This window comes from Cucurbita moschata, unplaced genomic scaffold (assembly GCF_002738365.1).
Source record: "Cucurbita moschata cultivar Rifu unplaced genomic scaffold, Cmos_1.0 Cmo_Scf00050, whole genome shotgun sequence".
Taxonomy (NCBI): Eukaryota; Viridiplantae; Streptophyta; class Magnoliopsida; order Cucurbitales; family Cucurbitaceae; genus Cucurbita; species Cucurbita moschata.
Window position 1 is genome coordinate 826,466 of NW_019268566.1, and position 17,770 is coordinate 844,235.

Consider the following 17,770-nt stretch of genomic DNA (forward strand, 5'->3'; position numbering starts at 1 on the left):
TTTTTTTTTTTTTTTTTTTTTTTTTTTTTTTTTTTTGACTTTAGATGGCAAATGTACTTTAGAAAATAAATAATTATAATATGCCAAAATTAGCAAAAAAATTAATAATAAAATAAAATAAAAAGAAGAATCCAGATTCACGCAACTCCATGTGGTAGAAACCATTGTCGCCCACGTGGCTAGGCAACCCCGCACACCGATTACACAATACGCTGCCGGCGTGGCATTGGCGACCCCTTATTTCTTTCATAATCACAATGCACTATTTATTATTTTTTTTAATATCTAATAAACACAAAATTTGAAATTTTTTTATATTTATTAATCATAAAAATTAAATAATTTCTATTAAAATTATCAAAATTAAAAGTAAAAATTGAAATATATATTTTAAAAAAAATAAAAAATTGGGGAAAATAAATATAAACATAAGAAGTAGTTGGATTTTTCAATTAAAACAATACTTAGTGCTGATCCGGACTTGAACGTTGAAACGGGTCATTTACCGGATCATCAGAAACCGGCCGCTGTTTTTGTCGTCTATAAATAATCTGAAAAAAATGCCGAAGCTTCAGCAAAATCAAAATCAAAATCAATCAGCTCTCTAGAAACAGGGAAAGCGAGACGCCGAGAAGAAAAGAAGGCGACGATTCATCATTTCAATTGCTTTTGCAGATTGATTAGAGCAATTAGAGCCCTAATTTGACGCCGGAGATGATGCTCGTGTCGGTACTAGCGGAGATTCTGGAGGAGTACACGGTGTTGCTTACGGAGGTGCTCCGGCAGCTCTTCCATTCCGCGCCATTTCCTCGCCGAGTCCGATTTCTCATCCTTCACAATCTTCCTTTCGCCAACAACTCCTCCTCCTCCTCCTCCTCCTCCTCCTCCTCCTCTGCCCTAATTCACTCCAATCGACCTAGCGGCGCAGTTGCTTAGGCGATTTTTGTAATTATCTTCTCACACTTGTATTGTATGTTAAATCATAGCACGATTTTCTTCACTTCTTCTTCTTCTTCTGGTTAGATCTGTGCATATGCTTCGTTTATCGATCTCTGGATTGTTCTTCGAACGTGAGATTTTGCCGATTTCGTTCTTTTTTATCTTCTTTTTTTGCGATATCACTTACAATATTGTGTGTTTTGGCGGCTCTTTTGTGGATCCGATTTTCGGATGATGGAGAATTGGATTGGAGGCAATTGTGTTCTGAGATTTTGGATCTCTGTTTTCCTCTGTTTGAATTGGGAAATGGATTGGGGACTGACGACGGAGCCATGACCACAGATTTATGCGCGGATCTTGTTTCTTAAAAAGATCAGAATTAACACGTTCCAATACGAAATTAGTGTGAGAACTTTGAAGGTTGATGGTGTTATCTAGACTACTCCAGATCTTAAACCACTTTTGAATGATCACCAACCATTTGCCATGAGTTCGGGTTTTTAATATCACATTCTTGAAGCTTAAATTATCAAGTTTAATACCTACAAATATGATATCATGTTAGAATGTCCAGCATTACACAATAAAATAGAACATGAATTTAATGAAAAGTCAATTTATTTTATTCTCGAATTTCTTCCAAATTAACATCAACCAAAAGTTATGCATTAATAATAATAAAATAGAACATGAATTTAATGAAAATTCACTTTATTTTATTCTCCAATTTCTTCCAAATTGACATTAACTAAAATGATTTAAAATTTTAATCGATATTATTTTGAGTCTGTGATTTTAATTTATATCTTTTGAGTCCTAAAACTTAGTTTTGTTTTAAGCTCGAACTTATTAGATATAAAATTGGGAGATAAATTATTCTCTTAATGTCGTATTTAAAAAATTTTAAAGTTTTAAAATGCGGCAAGAATCCGTGTTGATGTGTGAGAATAGTTCTCACTCTTTAGAAATACTTCAAAAACATGTAGATACCCCACCCCATGGTCATGAGGTCTGAATGTCTGAATTAACATAGTTCCCACTCCCAGCGTGCGCGGCCCAGCCCACTCAAGCGTTCGCGGGTCAGCCCACTCACAGCGTTCGCGGCCCAGACAACACCAGCGTGCGCGGACCAGCCAAGGCCAGCGTGCGCGGCCCAGCCCAGTCCCAGCGTGCGCAGCCCAGCCAACTCCAGCGTGCGCCGCCCAGCCACTAACAGCGTTCGTGGCCCAGCCCACTCCCAGCGTTCGCGGCCTAACCCACTCCAACGTGCGCGGCCTAGCCAACTCCAGCGTTCGCGGCCCAGCCCAGCCCACTCAAGCAATCGCGGCCCACCCAACTAACATCGTTGGCGGCCCAGAAAACTCCAGCATGAGCGGCCCAGCCAACTCACAGTGTTCGCGGCCCAGCCCAGTCCAGCGTCGCGGCCCAGCCCACTCAAAGCGTCCTTGACCCAGCCACACCTGCATTCGCGGACCGGCCCATTTCCAGCGTTCGAGGCCCAGCCCACTCCAAACGTGGGCGGCCCAGCCAACTCTAGCGTGCGCGCCCAGCTTACTCCCAGCGTTCGTGGCCCAGCCCACTTCAGCAATCGCGGCCCACCCCACTCACAGCGTTCGCGGCCCAGCCTACTCAAAGCGTGCTTGACTCAGCCCACTCCAGCGTTCGCGGCCCAGTCCAGTCCCAGCGTGCGATGCCCAGCGCGCTCCAGCGTTTGCAGCCCAACCCACTCCAACTTGCGCGGCCCAGCCCACTCAAGTAATCGCGGCCCCAGCCCACTTCAGCTATCGCGGCCAACCCCACCAACAGCGTTCGCGGCCCAGCAAACTCCAGCGTGCGCGGCCTAGCCCACTCACAGCGTTCGCAGCTTAGCCTACTCAAAGCGTGCTTGACCCAGCCCACTCATGCATTCTCGGCCCAGCCCACTTCCAGCGTACGCGGCCCAGCCCACTCCAAGCGTTGGCGGCCCAGCCAACTCTAGCGTGCGCTGCCCAGTCCACTCAGAGCGTTCGTGGCCCAGTCCAGTCCCAGCGTACGAGGCCCAGCCCACTTCAGCAATCGCGGCCCAGCCCACTTCAGCGTGCGCAGCCCAGCTCAGTCACAGCGTGCGAGGCCCAGCGCGCTCCAGCGTTTGCGGCCCAGCCCACTCTTAGCGTGCTCGGCCCAAACCTGTCCCAGCGTGCGCGGCCCAGCTCATTCCAAGAGGTCGCGGCCCAGCCCACTCGCAGCGTTTGCGGCCCAGCCCACTCACAGCGTTTGCGGCCCAGCCCAGTCCCAGAGTGCGCGGCCGTGCCCACTAGGGTTAGCGGACGAGCCCACTTACAGCGTTTGCGGCCCAGCCCACTCTCAGCGTGCTTGGCCCAACCCAGTCCAAGCGTACGCGGCCCAGCCCACTCCAGCAAATCGCGGCCCCGCCCACTCCCAGTTTTCGCGACCCAGCCCACTCACAGGGTGCTTGACACAGCCCACTCCTGCATTCGCGGCCCAGCACACTCCCAGCGTGCGCGGCCCAGCCCCCTCACAGCGTTCGCTGCCGAGCCCAGTCCCACAGTGCGCTGCCCAGCGCACTCAATCGTTCGCGGCTGAGCCCACTTACAGCCTTTGCGGCCCAGCCCATTCTCAGTATGCTCGCACCAACCCAGTGCCGGCACGCGCGGCCCAGCCCACTCCAGCAAATCGCGGCCCCGCCTACTCTCAGCGTGCTCGGCCCAGCCCACTCTAGCGTTCGCCGCCCAGCCTAGGCCAGTCCAAGCTTGCGCGGCCCTTCTCACTCCAGCAATCGCGGCCCAGACCACTCTCAGCGTGCGCGGCCCAGCCCAGCCCACTCCCAGCGTTCGTGGCCGAGCCGAGTCCAGCGTGCGCGGCCCAGCCAACTCCAGTGTTCGTCTTCCAGCTCATTTCAGTGTGTGCTCTCCAGCCCAGTCAAGCGCTTCTCCCCCAGGTCACTCTACGTGTGCGGCCTAACCTCTAATCCGCGATCCATCGATCCGTCTCCATTAGGGGTGTACAACCGGATAGTTTCTTTTATACTTTTTTTATTAATTCATTATTTTTAGTTTGTTTTATAGGTTATTGTACTTCGAACAAAATTATAGGACATATTATATTTGAGTAATTTTAAATAAATTTAAATATCGAATTTATAAAAAATTACTTATCAACTTTAAGTGGGAATAGTAAACGGATAAAAAATTAGTTTCTATATATATATATATATTCCTTAAAATTTTGTTATAAAATTGAGATGCAGTAATTTTAAATTTTAATATATTTATTATCCTTTTCATAATTTATATAGATATATTTTTTTATTTTTTTAATAATTTGAGGTCCTCCGTAAATAAATTTATTTTAGAGTAAAATATTTTTACAGTAATTTTTATTTTAGTTACAGAGTAATCCATTCTCAGATTTGAATAGAGAAGATATTATTAAAACACAGAAAAGTGGATAAGAATATGAAAATGAAGTGACTTTGTTTATATGGAGAACATGTGCTGTACGCAGTGTGCCCCATGCATTTCTTAATTCCATTAGCCACCAAAAGCTTCTTTTCCACTTCAAATTCCTTTCAAATAAAATATATGACTTTTGTTTTTTTAATTCGCGTGTTGATATGACAAAAGTGGATTAAAAGATTAGGTTAAACGATTCTATCAATCACACTCGAATTAATTTATTTTTGATACAAGGTGGTAATGGGTGAAGTCGTGGGTGAAATCGCGGTTCATAAGATTGCATGCAGCTTCAATACATAGGTCTTTTTAAACCAACAAAACCCAACAATCTCTTCACCCTCATTTTCTCGATATACATTGTTAGGCTCGAGAAACAAACAAATTTAAACTTTGAGTGTAACGGTCCAAGCCTACCACTACTAGATATTGTCTTCTTTTTTTTCTACTAAATATGAAAAGAAAAGGGGCCAGCATGAATTTGATATTATTTCTCCATTATCACTACTCAGACAAACACAAGTGAAGAGAGCAGCAAATGAAGAAAAGAAAAAGACAGACAAATGTTGATTCTGGTGGGGTGTTCCATAATTAATTATTGTCCTAAAAGTAGAACCAAAGAAAAGAAGATGTTTGGAATATATGTTAGTTGTTACCCTCAGCATCAAAGTTCATACCTTTTTGTGCATAAAAGTTTCCCCTTTTCCCTTAACTCAGTTCACATCACAACACACAGACTCCATAACTTTCTCCCTTCTTCTCAAGGTCTTACAACATGAATTAAGCCTTCCATCCTCTTCAAACCACTCATATATAAAGAACAATAGATTTGGATTTAGATCTCAAGAGGATGCCTCTGACACACACGAATATGTTCAAAGGCTGGGGATTGCTTTGAGTTCTTATTATGCTCTCTCTCTCTCTCTCTTATATAACAAGTTTTTGTGTCTTCAAAAATGGCTACCGTTCTCCCAAGAGCAACTTTTGGTTCTGTCATTTATTCCTATTTCCTACGTTGTTTTGGGAATTCCCATAATCATCACAAAAGCTTCAATCGTATCATCTTCAACATGCCAAAGCCAAAACCCCTTTCCTTGCAGGTAATACTCTCAAAATCTATTCATTTACTATACTTTCTATGTATTTTCTCTCTCTTTTAGGAAAAATTTGATGAATTTACTCATTTTTTGGGATGAAAACTGAAAAAAATTCAATCTTTATTTGATGGGGTTTTGAAATTCACCATCTTTTACATGTTTCTTGGCTTTTTTGTGTCAAAATATCATGTGGGTGTTGTTTGAAATTTGAAGAAACTCAATTTTAAAGGTGCAATTCGACAAGGGTTTTGAACGGTGAGAAGAACGAAGCATTCTTTATAAGAGTGTAAAAACATCTCCCTAGCAGACGCGTAATAAAAACTTGAGGGAAAGCCTAAAAAGGACAATTTCTACGGGAATAAAAAAATTTACGTCCTTAATGGATGTGAGAATCTTGTAGATGTGAAAAGGAATTACAATTTGGTAGAACATGACTTTTTATTAATTCCTTGGCTTATGAGTTAACCCCTTGTAAAAGCTTCTTCTTTTCTAATCAGCAAAAGGAACAAAGGTATAATAATAATATCATAAGAGAATCTATTTCTATCAATTTGCTGAATGTTTTGCCTTTTACAGACTGTTGAGCTAAAAGTCAGGATGTGCTGCAGTGGTTGTGAACGAGTGGTTAAAGATGCGATCTACAAACTTAGAGGTACGAAAAAAAAAAAGGAAAAAAGTTCATCTTTTTGTAGGCAAATTCTAAAGACACTATTAGGGTTTGTGTTGTTTTGAGTAGGGGTTGACTCGGTCGAGGTGAACTTGGAGCTAGAGAAAGTGACGGTGATTGGGTATGTCGATCGGAACAAGGTGTTGAAGGTGGTTCGAAGGGCGGGGAAGAGGGCGGAGTTTTGGCCTTACCCAGAGCCACCGCTATACTTCACGTCAGCGACTGAATACTTCAAAGACACAACTCGTGAGTTTAAAGAGAGCTATAACTATTACAAGCATGGCTATAATGTCGGAGAGAAGCATGGAGCGATGCCAATGTCTCTTCGGGGCGATGACAAAGTGAGCAACATGTTCAATGATGACAATGTGGATGCTTGTCATGTCATGTAAATATAGGGTTGATGATCTTGTCTTGTTGGTTCTAAGTCAGCTGCAAAGTGTGTGTAAAATGCAGTTTAATTGTTCCTTTCTATTCCCTTATATTTGTAAGCATGAGTTTATATTATAAGCAAGTTTGTGTGTTACCAAATTGGAAAGGGTTGCTCTCATTCTTCAAGAACACCACCGATGGACTCGCTATAGTAATTTGTTTTTCAACATTTTATGAGATAGAGATGTCTATTTTACACTCGTGTACCCACCATGAATGGGGAGGAGACGAATTATGAGATAGACAATTGAACTATCTGTTTTTTAAATGATAATCGGTGTCTAGAGATGTCCATTTACACTCGTGGACCCGCCCTGGGGAAGGGACGATTTATGAGATACGCAAATGAACTGTCTGTTTTTTAAATGGTGATTGGTGTTTGTCCATTTTACATTCATGGGCCCGTCCTGAATGGGGAGGGGACGATTTATGAGATATGCCATTGAACTGTCTATTTTTTAAATGATAATTGGTGTCTAGAGATGTCCATTTACACTCGTGGACCCGCCATGAAAGGAGAAGTGACTATTTATGAGATAGGCAATTGAACTGTCTGTTTTTTAAATGGCAATTGGTGTTGTCCAACACTTGTGGGATTCACACCAGTGGACTTGCTCTAAATGGAGAAGGGACGATTTATGAGATAGGCAATTGAACTGTCTGTTTTTTAAATGATAATTGGTGTCTAGAGATGTACATTTACACTCATGGACTAACCCTGAATGGAGAAGTGACTATTTATGAGATAGGCAAATGAACTGTCTGTTTTTTATAGGGTAATTAGTGTTGTCCAACACTCTGGGCCCGTCCTCAATGGGGAGGGGGCGAGATACACAATGGAACTATCTGTTTTCTAAATGGTAATTGGTGCCTAGAGATGTCCATTCACACTCGTGGACCTGAATGGAGAAGACGATTTATGAGATAAAAAATTGAACGGTCTATTTTTTTAAATGGTAATTGACGTCCACAGATGTCCATTTTACACTTGTGGGCCCGTCTTGAATGGAGAGGGAACAATCGTCTTGAATGGGGGAACAATTTATGAAATAAGCAAATGAACGGCACGTTTTTTACATGGTAATTAGTGTCTAGAGATATCTATTTATCTATAGGGACTCGCCCTAAGGAGGGGATTCCCCGAAAAATAGGAGTGGAAGTGAGAAACATTTTTTATTGTTGGATAAATAGGATTGGGGACCGAATTATATTCCCCTCCGTACAATATAAATATACTTTTCACACACAATATATAAAATTGCTAAATTAAAAAATTAATTAATTAATGTTGTAAATTTTTAAAATTTTTTAAAATTATGTTGGTACAGTCTCAAGTATATATTTGTTTATAAAGCACATTAATTATTAGAAGTTTTGTTAATAAAGATTATACCGAAAAATAAGCACTTTAAATCTTTTTTTTTTTTAATAATAAATAGGTAAAAATTACTTGCTGGGACGCGGAAAATCCCTCTCATTCCCGTAAAAATAAATAAAGAATTTTGTAGGAGATGGAGACGGAGATGGCTTCCTCATCTCGACCCCGCCCGTGAACATCTCTATTAGTCTTCGAATATCAAACAAAATTAAAGCAGAAAATATCCGATATGTACCGAAAAAAGTAAATTTGACTTACCAATTTATTATCAAATTTACACAATATCTTTAACTAATATGTTTGATTAAAAAAAGACAAAACTAAGATATATTTTGACATTATTTATTAATGGTTTTATTTTTCATATTGAAACAAACAGTGGAAGACTATATAGCTGGAAAGTACCCAATGGTAACATTTGATTCCACCCTTTGCGATACTCTCGTTGAATTCCACTCCTGAACGAACTCCACAGCAAGTCGAAACACAGTTCCAAGTCCAAGCACCACAATAACTCCTGTTCTTCAACCTTTTCAATAACCATAAAAAGCACCACACGAAACTAGAAACAATAGCTCGATCAATGAAAATCGTCAACGTACCGATGATGATATTTACGGGCAACGCAGAAACACCGAGTGTGATGGATATAAGAACGTCCAGTAGCAAACCCCCTATGAGGATGGTAAAAGCCAGCCAAAGTGGACTGAAGCAGTGCTGCTGCATAAAGAGTTACACGAACACGGTTCGAGTTTTTTGACTACTCATGAAACAAGCATATCATTGAAAACCGAAAACTCTTACCCTTTGGGGTTCTTGATTTCTGTAGGTCGGATCGATCCTCCACATCCAGTAGTTGGTCTGTGCTTGACAAATATACAGAATAATCAAACTTCGGGTTATTCCAATACGATATCCATCCATCAGGACATCGTAAGTTCAAAACGAATCAATAATTTGAATTTGTAACGCGACACGAGTTTAATATGTTGAACACGTTGTTCCACTTCATAAAAGGAATAATCAGAAGCAAAGATTACAGATGAAAATGTCATGATAACTTTTTCATAATGTGGGAAAAGAAAGTAGGGTATGGTCGCAAATGCAAAACTAAAACATGATGTTGATCATCTGTAACGGCCCAATCCTACCGCTAGCAGATATTATTCTCTTTGAGATTTCCCTTCCGGACTTCCCATCAAGATTTTAAAACGCGTCTTCTAGGGAGAGGTTTCCACACTTTTATAAAGAATTCTTCGTTCCCTTCTCCAACTAATGTGGAATCTCATAATCCACCCCCTTGGGGCCCAGGGTCCGATGTCTAGCTCTAATACTATTTATAACAGTTCAAATTCACCGCTAGCAGATATTGTTCGTTTTGGCCCATTACGTATCGTCGTCAGCCTCACGATTCTAAAACGCGTCTACTAGGGAGAGGTTTCCACACCCTTAGAAGGAATGTTTCGTTTTCCGCTCCAACCGATGTGGGATCTCACAATCTCTGTGATGACGGGTGAGAAACTTATAAAATATGCTTATACAAGATGTGTGAGACAAAGGAGAAGCTTATAAGTTTTAGGATTAGGGATGATGAAGATGGAAAAGGCTAGGAATTGAAAACTAAGCATAATCATAGCAGCAAGAGCTATAGAATACCTACACCATGATGTGATTGTGGAGGTGCTACGTTCGCCGCTACGACCCTGAAAATCGTATCAAAATTACATTTCAAACTGCCCCTGAAACTATATGATTGTGTTAAGTGAATGAATATCATCCTCAAAACGAGCAACTTACTGGCATATCTCACATCTGTTCGATCCTTTAGTATGAAACCAAGTATCTATGCAAGTTCGATGAGCGTTTGCGAGATCACCTCGACAATGACATCCAAGTTCTATCAAGACTTCTTCCTTGTCTTGCTGACAAATTCTGAAATATAGTACAACATAGGTAAGATTGAAAACCAACAGCATTACAATGCCAAAACCCACAAGAAGATATTAATCTTTTGTTCTTCCGTGTAACAAATATGAGTGGAGATATTGTCTTCTTTAGACTTTTCCTTTCGGGCACGCGTCTACTAGGTTGAGGTTTCCACACCCTTATAAAGAATGCTTCGTTCTCCTTCCCAACCGATGTGGGATCTCACATTCAACCTCCGACCTAAATCTATATATAGTGGTAGTTTCACATAATATCAAACTCTCCTCTCGTGCAAAATCGTTCCCTCTTCATATTAATAGATCACATATTCGATTCATGGCTTCTTTCGATTTAGTGGTTACTTAACAAAACCCGCAGAAAGTATCAACGTTCGACAAGCAAACACGTGAACAAACAACTAGAAGAGCATTTTTCATGGAAGAGTAGCAACTCAAATGTACCTGCACTGCTCATCAGAGCTAGAAGTGGCAGACAACAGCTCCTTTTTAGGCAACAATCCCTCTTGAGAGCTAGTAGAAACAACAATTGTCAATGGAGGAGTAGGTGTATTAGCATCAGCATCACTGGTAGATAGCTCCAATGCTGATGATGGCTGACCCACTCTCTGCTTCTCAAGGTCGAGTTCATTGTTCTGATGGGCGCTGGTATTGGCCTTTACATCATTTGAATGGCAATCATTCAACATATTGAAAGGTCATTCAAAGTTCAAACTCCACAGTTTTGTCTCACCCTAAATTGAACAGAGAATTTCTGCAACTCAGTGTTCATCCCATAACACCATTAAAGAACAAGCGAACAAGAAAAACAAGGCCAACCCACCAAAACTCTCAGTCCTAACAAACGAATGATACACACAATACATTGTGAAGATCGCATTACATGCCGCATTTGAAGCTAGAAATCAGAAACAAGCCACAACCCACAAAACCCAATTTCAGAAATCCAAACCCACAAACAAAATCAAACCAAAATTTCATCTACCAGTCCAAACAAACAACGGAGAAACAAAAACCCATTGAAATAGCCGCATTACACACAGAAATCAGAAACAAAATCACGAACAAGGCTAACAGAGCAACAGGAAAAAGATCAAGAACAAAAGGGAATAGAATCAGAAGGGGTCGTACCTGGGGAGACTCGGATTTGACCGATTGAAGCAGTAGAGAAAGAGAGCTGAAATGAGGAAAAAGAAGAGAAAAAATACCAACCCGAGATTTCTTTATTTAGGTGAGAATTGAAAATAAATTGCGTCGTGAATACTGACCGCTTGGGGAAAAATGGATTTAACGCTGAATGAACTGAAAAACAAACAGAGAAACAAACGGAAAAAAAGAAAATCCAATTTATTTACGCAAAAAGATGCGTAAATTATGAGATAATTACAAAAGGGTATTGCTTTAAAAATTCAGTCGCCAAATCTCACTACCATATTGAAAGAGACCCGCAACCACTGTCCACGGCGACCCTTTTCAATTGCTTTTCTCAAATTCAAAAAATAATAATAATCAAAGAGACAAATGAGAACTTTCTTGAATTATTCCCATGAAATATACCCTTTTTTATTGTGTTCATGTTCGTTGGGGGTACAAATTCTTATTCCTCCACTCATTTTAATCAAATTAATCTTATTTTATCATAATAATTTATTTATTTTCTCTCTTATTAATATAAAAAAGACCCATTTTGTTATTTTTCGTTAATGAGTTGATACCAAAAAGAAAAAAAAAAATAGTCCAACTATTAAGAAACGATTTTCGAGCTAGGTTTCTTGGATCCACGTATTTCTAATCGGACTTGAAAAATAACAGATTAAATAGGTTAAGTATGCATTTATAATGGTATATATTCTTAACTATTACAACGTTTGGTTTAGATTGACAACTCGAAATTAAAACCAAGTTCGGTCTTGATCTCGTTTTGCCACTCTATTGGGTTTGCCCCTCTTGAATCAGCAACACTGCCCAAAAAAAATTACAAAGAACAGAACCCCATATCTCAAATCTTTGTGGTTTCATCTTCTTAATTGATTATGATTTCTAGGGCTCATCTTGTTGTGATTCCTTCGTCATTTGATCTTCCTCTACCACCACCACTTTTGAAGCACAGCTCTCCATCTCTTTCTTCTTTCCCCATAGTAAAATGTAGAGTCCAATTATCACAATGACTGACCCCAACAAGCTGTTTACGTCCGTATCGAAAATCGTAATATCATAACATGATTGAGAGATGATATAAAAGGGTAAAACTTATTGTGGGCATGTTTTTAATCATTGAAAGTCGATCTTATTGCGTGGACGTTGCGTCCAATAGCAAAAAACTAAAATCACTTTCAAACTTGTTGTTGAAGGTAAATTACCTTCCGAGATGGAGTGGCTCGTGCAAGATGGGGATGTCTAACATGGCTGCCATTATTTGAACCAATGGGCTGAAGGCTGCTGTGAATACTGGACCTCTCTTCTTAACGCACCACGACATTCCCACGAAGCATATTCCTGATCCGATCATCCCCTGTGTTGATGAGAACGGAACCATAACAATTCTATAGGTTAAATTACAAGTTTAGTCCTCAAACCATGGCGTGCATGCAAGTTGTGGCTCTGATTTTGTTGGGTTTGTGAAACTTACAGTGTACAAAACCGTGAGAATTTGAATCTTTCCGGTGAGTGCCCAAGCGGAGAGCTTTGCGCCGGTGGAGAGGCTCAAGACGGCGGATTGGACGGCGCCGAAGCCGGACATAATGGCAGTGCTCGAGTACTGATACGGATATCTCTTCCCGATGTTCGATTGCAACAGAAACCACGACGACCAGAGTAGAGTTCCAGCCACCAGAGCTATGCACCCCACCGTCCAACTCTCCGCCGTCTTCGTCTTCACCTTCCCACCGACGGCGTGTGCGACGTACGAAGCGTTCACCAATGCCGGCCCCTTGTACGTCGTCAATAGCACCGCGCCGGAGATGCACACCATCGTCCCAATCACCTTCGCTTTCCCACTGCTACATTTCAACTTCACCGACTCCAACCTGACCGGAGAAAATTCTTTATTAGCTCAACTTGGTCGGCGCCATAAATTTTTTCAGATTCAAAAAAGAAAAAAAAAAACATCAAGCTTAGGAGTTAAGGAAAAGACTGTGTTCTAGGTCCACTTTTAAAAAGCTGCTAAGTAAAAGCGTTTGAAGTACAGTCGAAATCGACTCATTTGCCACGAGTCGAAAATTAACAAACTCGGGACAAAGAGAATCGATTCGATTGTTTAAAGTTAAGCTTTCAAGGGTCGGTTTGAAATGACTTTCCAGTTTCTAAACGGGCTCGAGCTAAATGTTTAGATACCCAAATGGGAGAGCAAGAAGAAAAGTGACGACAGGGACTATGTTGACAAATGCACAGGCGAAAGTGGCAGAGGTATGTTGGATGCCGAGAAGAAAGCAGTATTGGGTGAGTGAAGCCCTGAAAGAAACAGAGAACAGAAATCAATGGACAAATGAACAGAAAAATAGGCCTAAAAAGAGAGATGATTGAGGTTTTAACTGACCCAACAATGGCGCTGAAGAACAAGTAACAGAGGATTCGAACAGAGAGATTGGCTCTGCCGTCCCTATAAACCCAAAAAACAGATTAAAACAGAGCAAAACAGAGCAAAAAGGATCATAAACCAGACGATACCCAGAAGCCAAAAAGAAAGAACTGGTTATGAGAGATTACTTCTCGGCGAAGTAGGCAATGGGAGCCAAGGAAATAGCAGCAATGGAGAGACGATAAGTGATGAGAACCAAATGGTTCATTCCATGATTAAGAACTGTCTCGAGCAGAATATTCACGATGGCGAAAGCAAAATCTATGGCTACCATCACCATCAAAGGCTTGCAATCCTTTAAACCCTTCATTCTAAACAAACCCATCACTCCAAAATCCCAACTTTTCCCTTTCTTTTTTGGTTCTTCACAAATTTGCTCAAACTTAGAAAGCTTCACAAAAGAGCAGCTCTCTGTTCTTGCTCTTGCTCTGTTCTTGTTGTTGGTCTGTGGGAGAAATTAAATGGAGTGATCTCAAGGGAGAGGGGGGGCTGATAAGCCTGTAGAATAAGTGGGCACAAAGCAAGATTAAAATTCCTTTAAATCACATCAATGTCTTTAAGCAACCACAACTTTCATATTTTTTATTACAAAAAATATAACTTTAATTGTCCCATTTATTCTCTCCTCCCTCTCCTCCCCTTTTCAACTAACAACATAAATAAATAAATAAATACGTTACCCGAATAAATAAAAGGTACATAAACTAACGTATATCACGTCATAATGAAAGTGTAACAGTTCAAGTCCACCGTTAGCCGATATTGTCTTCTTAAAATTTTTCCTTTCAGGTTTTCCTTCAAAGTTTTTAAAATGTGCCTGTTATGGGAGGTTTCCACACTCTTATAAACAATGTTTCGTTCTCCTATCCAATCGATGTGAGATCTCATCCCCTCCCCTCGATCTCACAATTCACGTACTTTGAGGTCTAACGTCCTTGCTGGCACTCGTTCTCATCTCCAATCGATATGGGATCTCACAATCCACCCACCTTCGAGGCCCTGCATCCTCGCTGGTACACTGGACATTTTAAAAATGTGTTTACTACGAGGAGGTTTCCACACCCTTATAAATAATACTTTGTTCTCCTTCCCAACCAACAGGGATCTCGAAAGTAATCCTAAGGATAGGATGACTAAAAAAGCCTTAAAAGAATAGAAAGTTACTCCCTACACCAACAAGGTGCAGTTTTTTTCCAATGGTTCAATCATTAGAGAGGATAAAATATGCTGGAAAACTCATGTTGATCTGTGGGGATAGTCTTCACTCTTAGAAAAAACGAGTAAGTAACGTGACCATATCGTAGAAGATGTAGGGCAATATTGCGACCATCAAGTACCAAATCTAAATCTAGGACATGGGTCGTTACTAAAATCTCTTAATTTGTATTTTATTTTTGTTCGACCATAAATGTAAAATAGAAGGCATATATACAAAGCTATATATTAGCCTTTTGTAAGGGGTGGTGGAGAAGAGAAGTTTAATATATTATTTGATCTCTATGGTATTATACTCCCAATGTACATTTAAACATATTTAAAATGGTGTATTTTCTTTTCCCATTTTTTGTCCATTTTGTGTCATATCATAACTTTTTTATTTTGTGGTCTAAATTTAAAGAGCTTTTGATACTCTTTGCATGGAAGTCAATGAAGAAGAAGAAACTAAGAGGGAATTAGGGTTTGAATTAGGGTTTGAATTAGGGTTTTGAGTTCCAAGAAGAGAGCTTTATGAACACTTGCTTTTAAGAGGTGAGAAAGTGGGGATTTTTAGGGTTTAAACATGAAGAACAATACGTCAAATCTTAAAGGGTTTTTGTTGGAAAGGAAAAAAAAAAAAAAAAAAACATGACAAGTGTAAAGCTAAAGCCAAAGTCTCTTGCACCATGTCTCCAACTTGTAAAGATATTGTTTTATTTTATGAATATTATTCAAATATTATTCGAAGATACGAAAACGTAGTAGATTATTGCTTATGAAACACGTTTTATTATCCTCTTATTTAAAATTCAAATCAGGATTTGAAATCTGATGGTGTCCCCACTCACATGGAAGTTTTATGATTGAGTCGCTGAAAAACTTAGTCGTCGTATCAATCACTCTCGTTTAGATGTGGTTTCATTCATCATTAACACTTAGATTAAAATGTAGTCTCGTACATATTCTAAACCAAAATTGAGAATTGTCATACTCGTGTCTTTGGTGTTTGTTTTCTCTCGTATGGCCGTTTATGGGTCTATTAAATTAGTCGTTCTTTTAGGTATCTATCTTAAGCGGATTGACGCAACTACATGACTTAGGGTCCTTTTTGGGCTTTTCCTTATGCGTTTTCCCTCAAAGTTTTAAAACGCGTCCACTAGGGATAGATTTTCACACTTTATAAAGAATGATCCACTACATATATTTGTAGAATGACATTGTAGAATTTAAGCGTAAGAAGCTACATGACTTTGTTATTTTGTTTTACCCCCGAAAGCCTCAAACAAAGCTAATTTCTCTTGTCTGAAGCATACGGTTAATCTAATAAAGCTCAACTATAGGGATGTATACCAGTTGGGTTGAGTTGGGTTTGAGAAATCTTTTGTACCAACCCAAAAGCTCGTGTTGATTGGGTTGGTGACTCGAGTAATCTGAAAAGAATTCACAATTTAACTCAGCTCATCCCTCTATTTTTGAGTTGAATTAGATTGGGTTGGGTTGGGTTGTCGAGTTATTTTTTTAAAAAAAAACATACTTATTTACCATGTTACATTAATAACTAAAATCTTATAAAAGCTTAGATATCAAACATTCATAAGTCACAATGCACTCACTTAGATCGTTAAACGTTAAATATTCTTGATTTTCATAAGAATCTTGAGTAGTATATGATAAGGTTAGATTGTAACCCCATTTTTAGGTTGGTCAAGTCATGTGAACCGTAAGATTGTAACCCTAAAATTTTTAGGTTGGTCAAGTCATGTCACGAATCTACTCAATTTTTTCAGTTTTTAAAAAATTCAACTCGGAAAGAAGAGGACTCAACGATTATTTGTTCGCCGGAACCAGAAGTCAAAATTTTGGAAGATAGGGATTCTGTAAAAACTTCTTTCGAGAAATGGGCCAGACCGGGTCATTTCTCGAGAACTATAGCTAAGGGTCCTAATACTACCACTTGGATTTCGATAGCCATACTAGTGATTTGGAGGGATATCTCAAAAAGTATTTAGTGCTCATTTCGGCCAACTCTCCATCATCTTTCTTTGGCTGAGTGGGATGTATTTCCACGATGCTCGTTTTTCCAATTATGAAGCATGGCTAGGCGATCCTACTCACATTGGTCCTAGTGCCCAGTGGTTTGGCCAATGACCCAAACTCAACCTTTATGGTTTGGTTTGAGGTTGATTGGATTCTCGAACCATGAGAACACCCCTACTCAACCACAAATTTTTACTATGACAACATCTTTTAAAGCTAGCTCGTCTTTGTTCAACATTCAAACATTCTACGAACATGGCTAAGAGCATGTTTACCACCGACAACCACATACCATAAAGATTCTGTCATTCTAGACCATATGAAAGTACTCTTTGTTGGTTTGTGAATGTTTATGACCGTTGATTATAAATATATTTTCATAGTTATCCACTCAAAACCCTAATAAATGTACCCATTAAGTTTGTTGCTTTCCTTTCTTATCTCACATCTCACTATTGAATTCAATCGCATCCGTTAATTAATGCTCTTTTGGAATCTAACAGTAATAAATGTTTCACCAAAATTCTCTATTATTTTCTTCTTTTGTTTGGAATCAAATTGGCATAACATATTCCACTCCAAGTTAACCTAATTTTTAAGAGAATCTCATTCTATTACCCTATGTATCTTAAAAGAATATAATCGTGTTTAGTTTGAGTTACTCGAACCGTTAGTAACTCACTAGACTCAAACCGACCAAGCTCAGGGGAAACCTTGGTGGACCACGAGGTTGATCCAATGATCCAATGATTAGCTACCCAAAAAGGAATAGGATCTCAAGCAAGCTATTAGGTTAGCCAAGGATCGTTACATATCTCCCACTAACATCGTCGACCCATTGTATGAATTCGACGATAGTTGTTCAAATGAGACAAGTATAAATATGAGAGCCCACAAGGTTTTGAATTTGAAATTTTAAAATCCACGTCGGTTGGAGAGAGGAACGAAACATTTCTTATAAGGGGTATAGAAACCTCCTCCTAATAAACTTATTTTAAAAACGTTGAGAGAAGGTCTAAAGATACAATATCTGTTAGGGGTGGGCTCAGGC

General features: G+C 39.9%; 4 protein-coding genes and 1 long non-coding RNA gene across 10 annotated transcripts; 3 read left to right on the forward strand and 2 right to left on the reverse strand.

Annotated features, from left to right (window-relative positions):
• Window positions 1-494: 494 nt before the first annotated feature.
• Window positions 495-1,098, forward strand: LOC111435715. The gene has a single exon (XM_023073210.1). The coding sequence runs from the start codon at window positions 715-717 to the stop codon at window positions 934-936; it is 222 nt and encodes a 73-aa protein (XP_022928978.1). The 5' UTR covers window positions 495-714; the 3' UTR covers window positions 937-1,098.
• Window positions 1,099-5,103: 4,005 nt separating this feature from the next.
• LOC111435734 (heavy metal-associated isoprenylated plant protein 30-like) lies at window positions 5,104-6,693 on the forward strand. Its single transcript, XM_023073235.1, has 3 exons — window positions 5,104-5,491; window positions 6,065-6,140; window positions 6,225-6,693. The coding sequence occupies exons 1-3, from the start codon at window positions 5,348-5,350 to the stop codon at window positions 6,545-6,547; spliced, it is 543 nt and encodes a 180-aa protein (XP_022929003.1). The 5' UTR covers window positions 5,104-5,347; the 3' UTR covers window positions 6,548-6,693.
• Window positions 6,694-8,275: 1,582 nt separating this feature from the next.
• Window positions 8,276-11,230, reverse strand: LOC111435763 (E3 ubiquitin-protein ligase MARCH2-like). Of its 5 annotated transcripts, XM_023073293.1 has the most exons (7): window positions 11,040-11,230; window positions 10,353-10,642; window positions 9,763-9,897; window positions 9,622-9,668; window positions 8,770-8,826; window positions 8,568-8,685; window positions 8,276-8,482 (listed from the first exon to the last, which is right to left on the reverse strand). In XM_023073293.1, exons 2-7 carry the CDS (start codon window positions 10,595-10,597, stop codon window positions 8,320-8,322), a joined length of 765 nt encoding a protein of 254 aa, XP_022929061.1. In that variant the 5' UTR covers window positions 10,598-10,642; window positions 11,040-11,230; the 3' UTR covers window positions 8,276-8,319. The 5 variants fall into 5 exon arrangements, with proteins under 5 accessions (XP_022929061.1, XP_022929062.1, XP_022929060.1 ...); XM_023073294.1 differs by lacking the exon at window positions 11,040-11,230 and having other exon boundaries at window positions 8,568-8,682; window positions 10,353-10,994; XM_023073292.1 differs by lacking the exon at window positions 11,040-11,230 and having other exon boundaries at window positions 10,353-10,990.
• On the forward strand, window positions 9,045-17,622 carry LOC111435767. The gene is made up of 3 exons (XR_002709115.1): window positions 9,045-9,195; window positions 11,031-11,035; window positions 17,610-17,622. It is a non-coding gene; the product is annotated as an uncharacterized LOC111435767 (long non-coding RNA).
• Window positions 11,635-14,018, reverse strand: LOC111435761 (WAT1-related protein At4g01440-like). Of its 2 annotated transcripts, none has more exons than XM_023073290.1 (6): window positions 13,614-14,018; window positions 13,444-13,506; window positions 13,242-13,358; window positions 12,538-12,934; window positions 12,269-12,420; window positions 11,635-11,706 (listed from the first exon to the last, which is right to left on the reverse strand). In XM_023073290.1, exons 1-6 carry the CDS (start codon window positions 13,808-13,810, stop codon window positions 11,697-11,699), a joined length of 936 nt encoding a protein of 311 aa, XP_022929058.1. In that variant the 5' UTR covers window positions 13,811-14,018; the 3' UTR covers window positions 11,635-11,696. The 2 variants fall into 2 exon arrangements, with proteins under 2 accessions (XP_022929058.1, XP_022929057.1); XM_023073289.1 differs by lacking the exon at window positions 11,635-11,706 and adding an exon at window positions 11,715-12,090 and having other exon boundaries at window positions 13,614-14,016.
• Window positions 17,623-17,770: the final 148 nt, after the last annotated feature.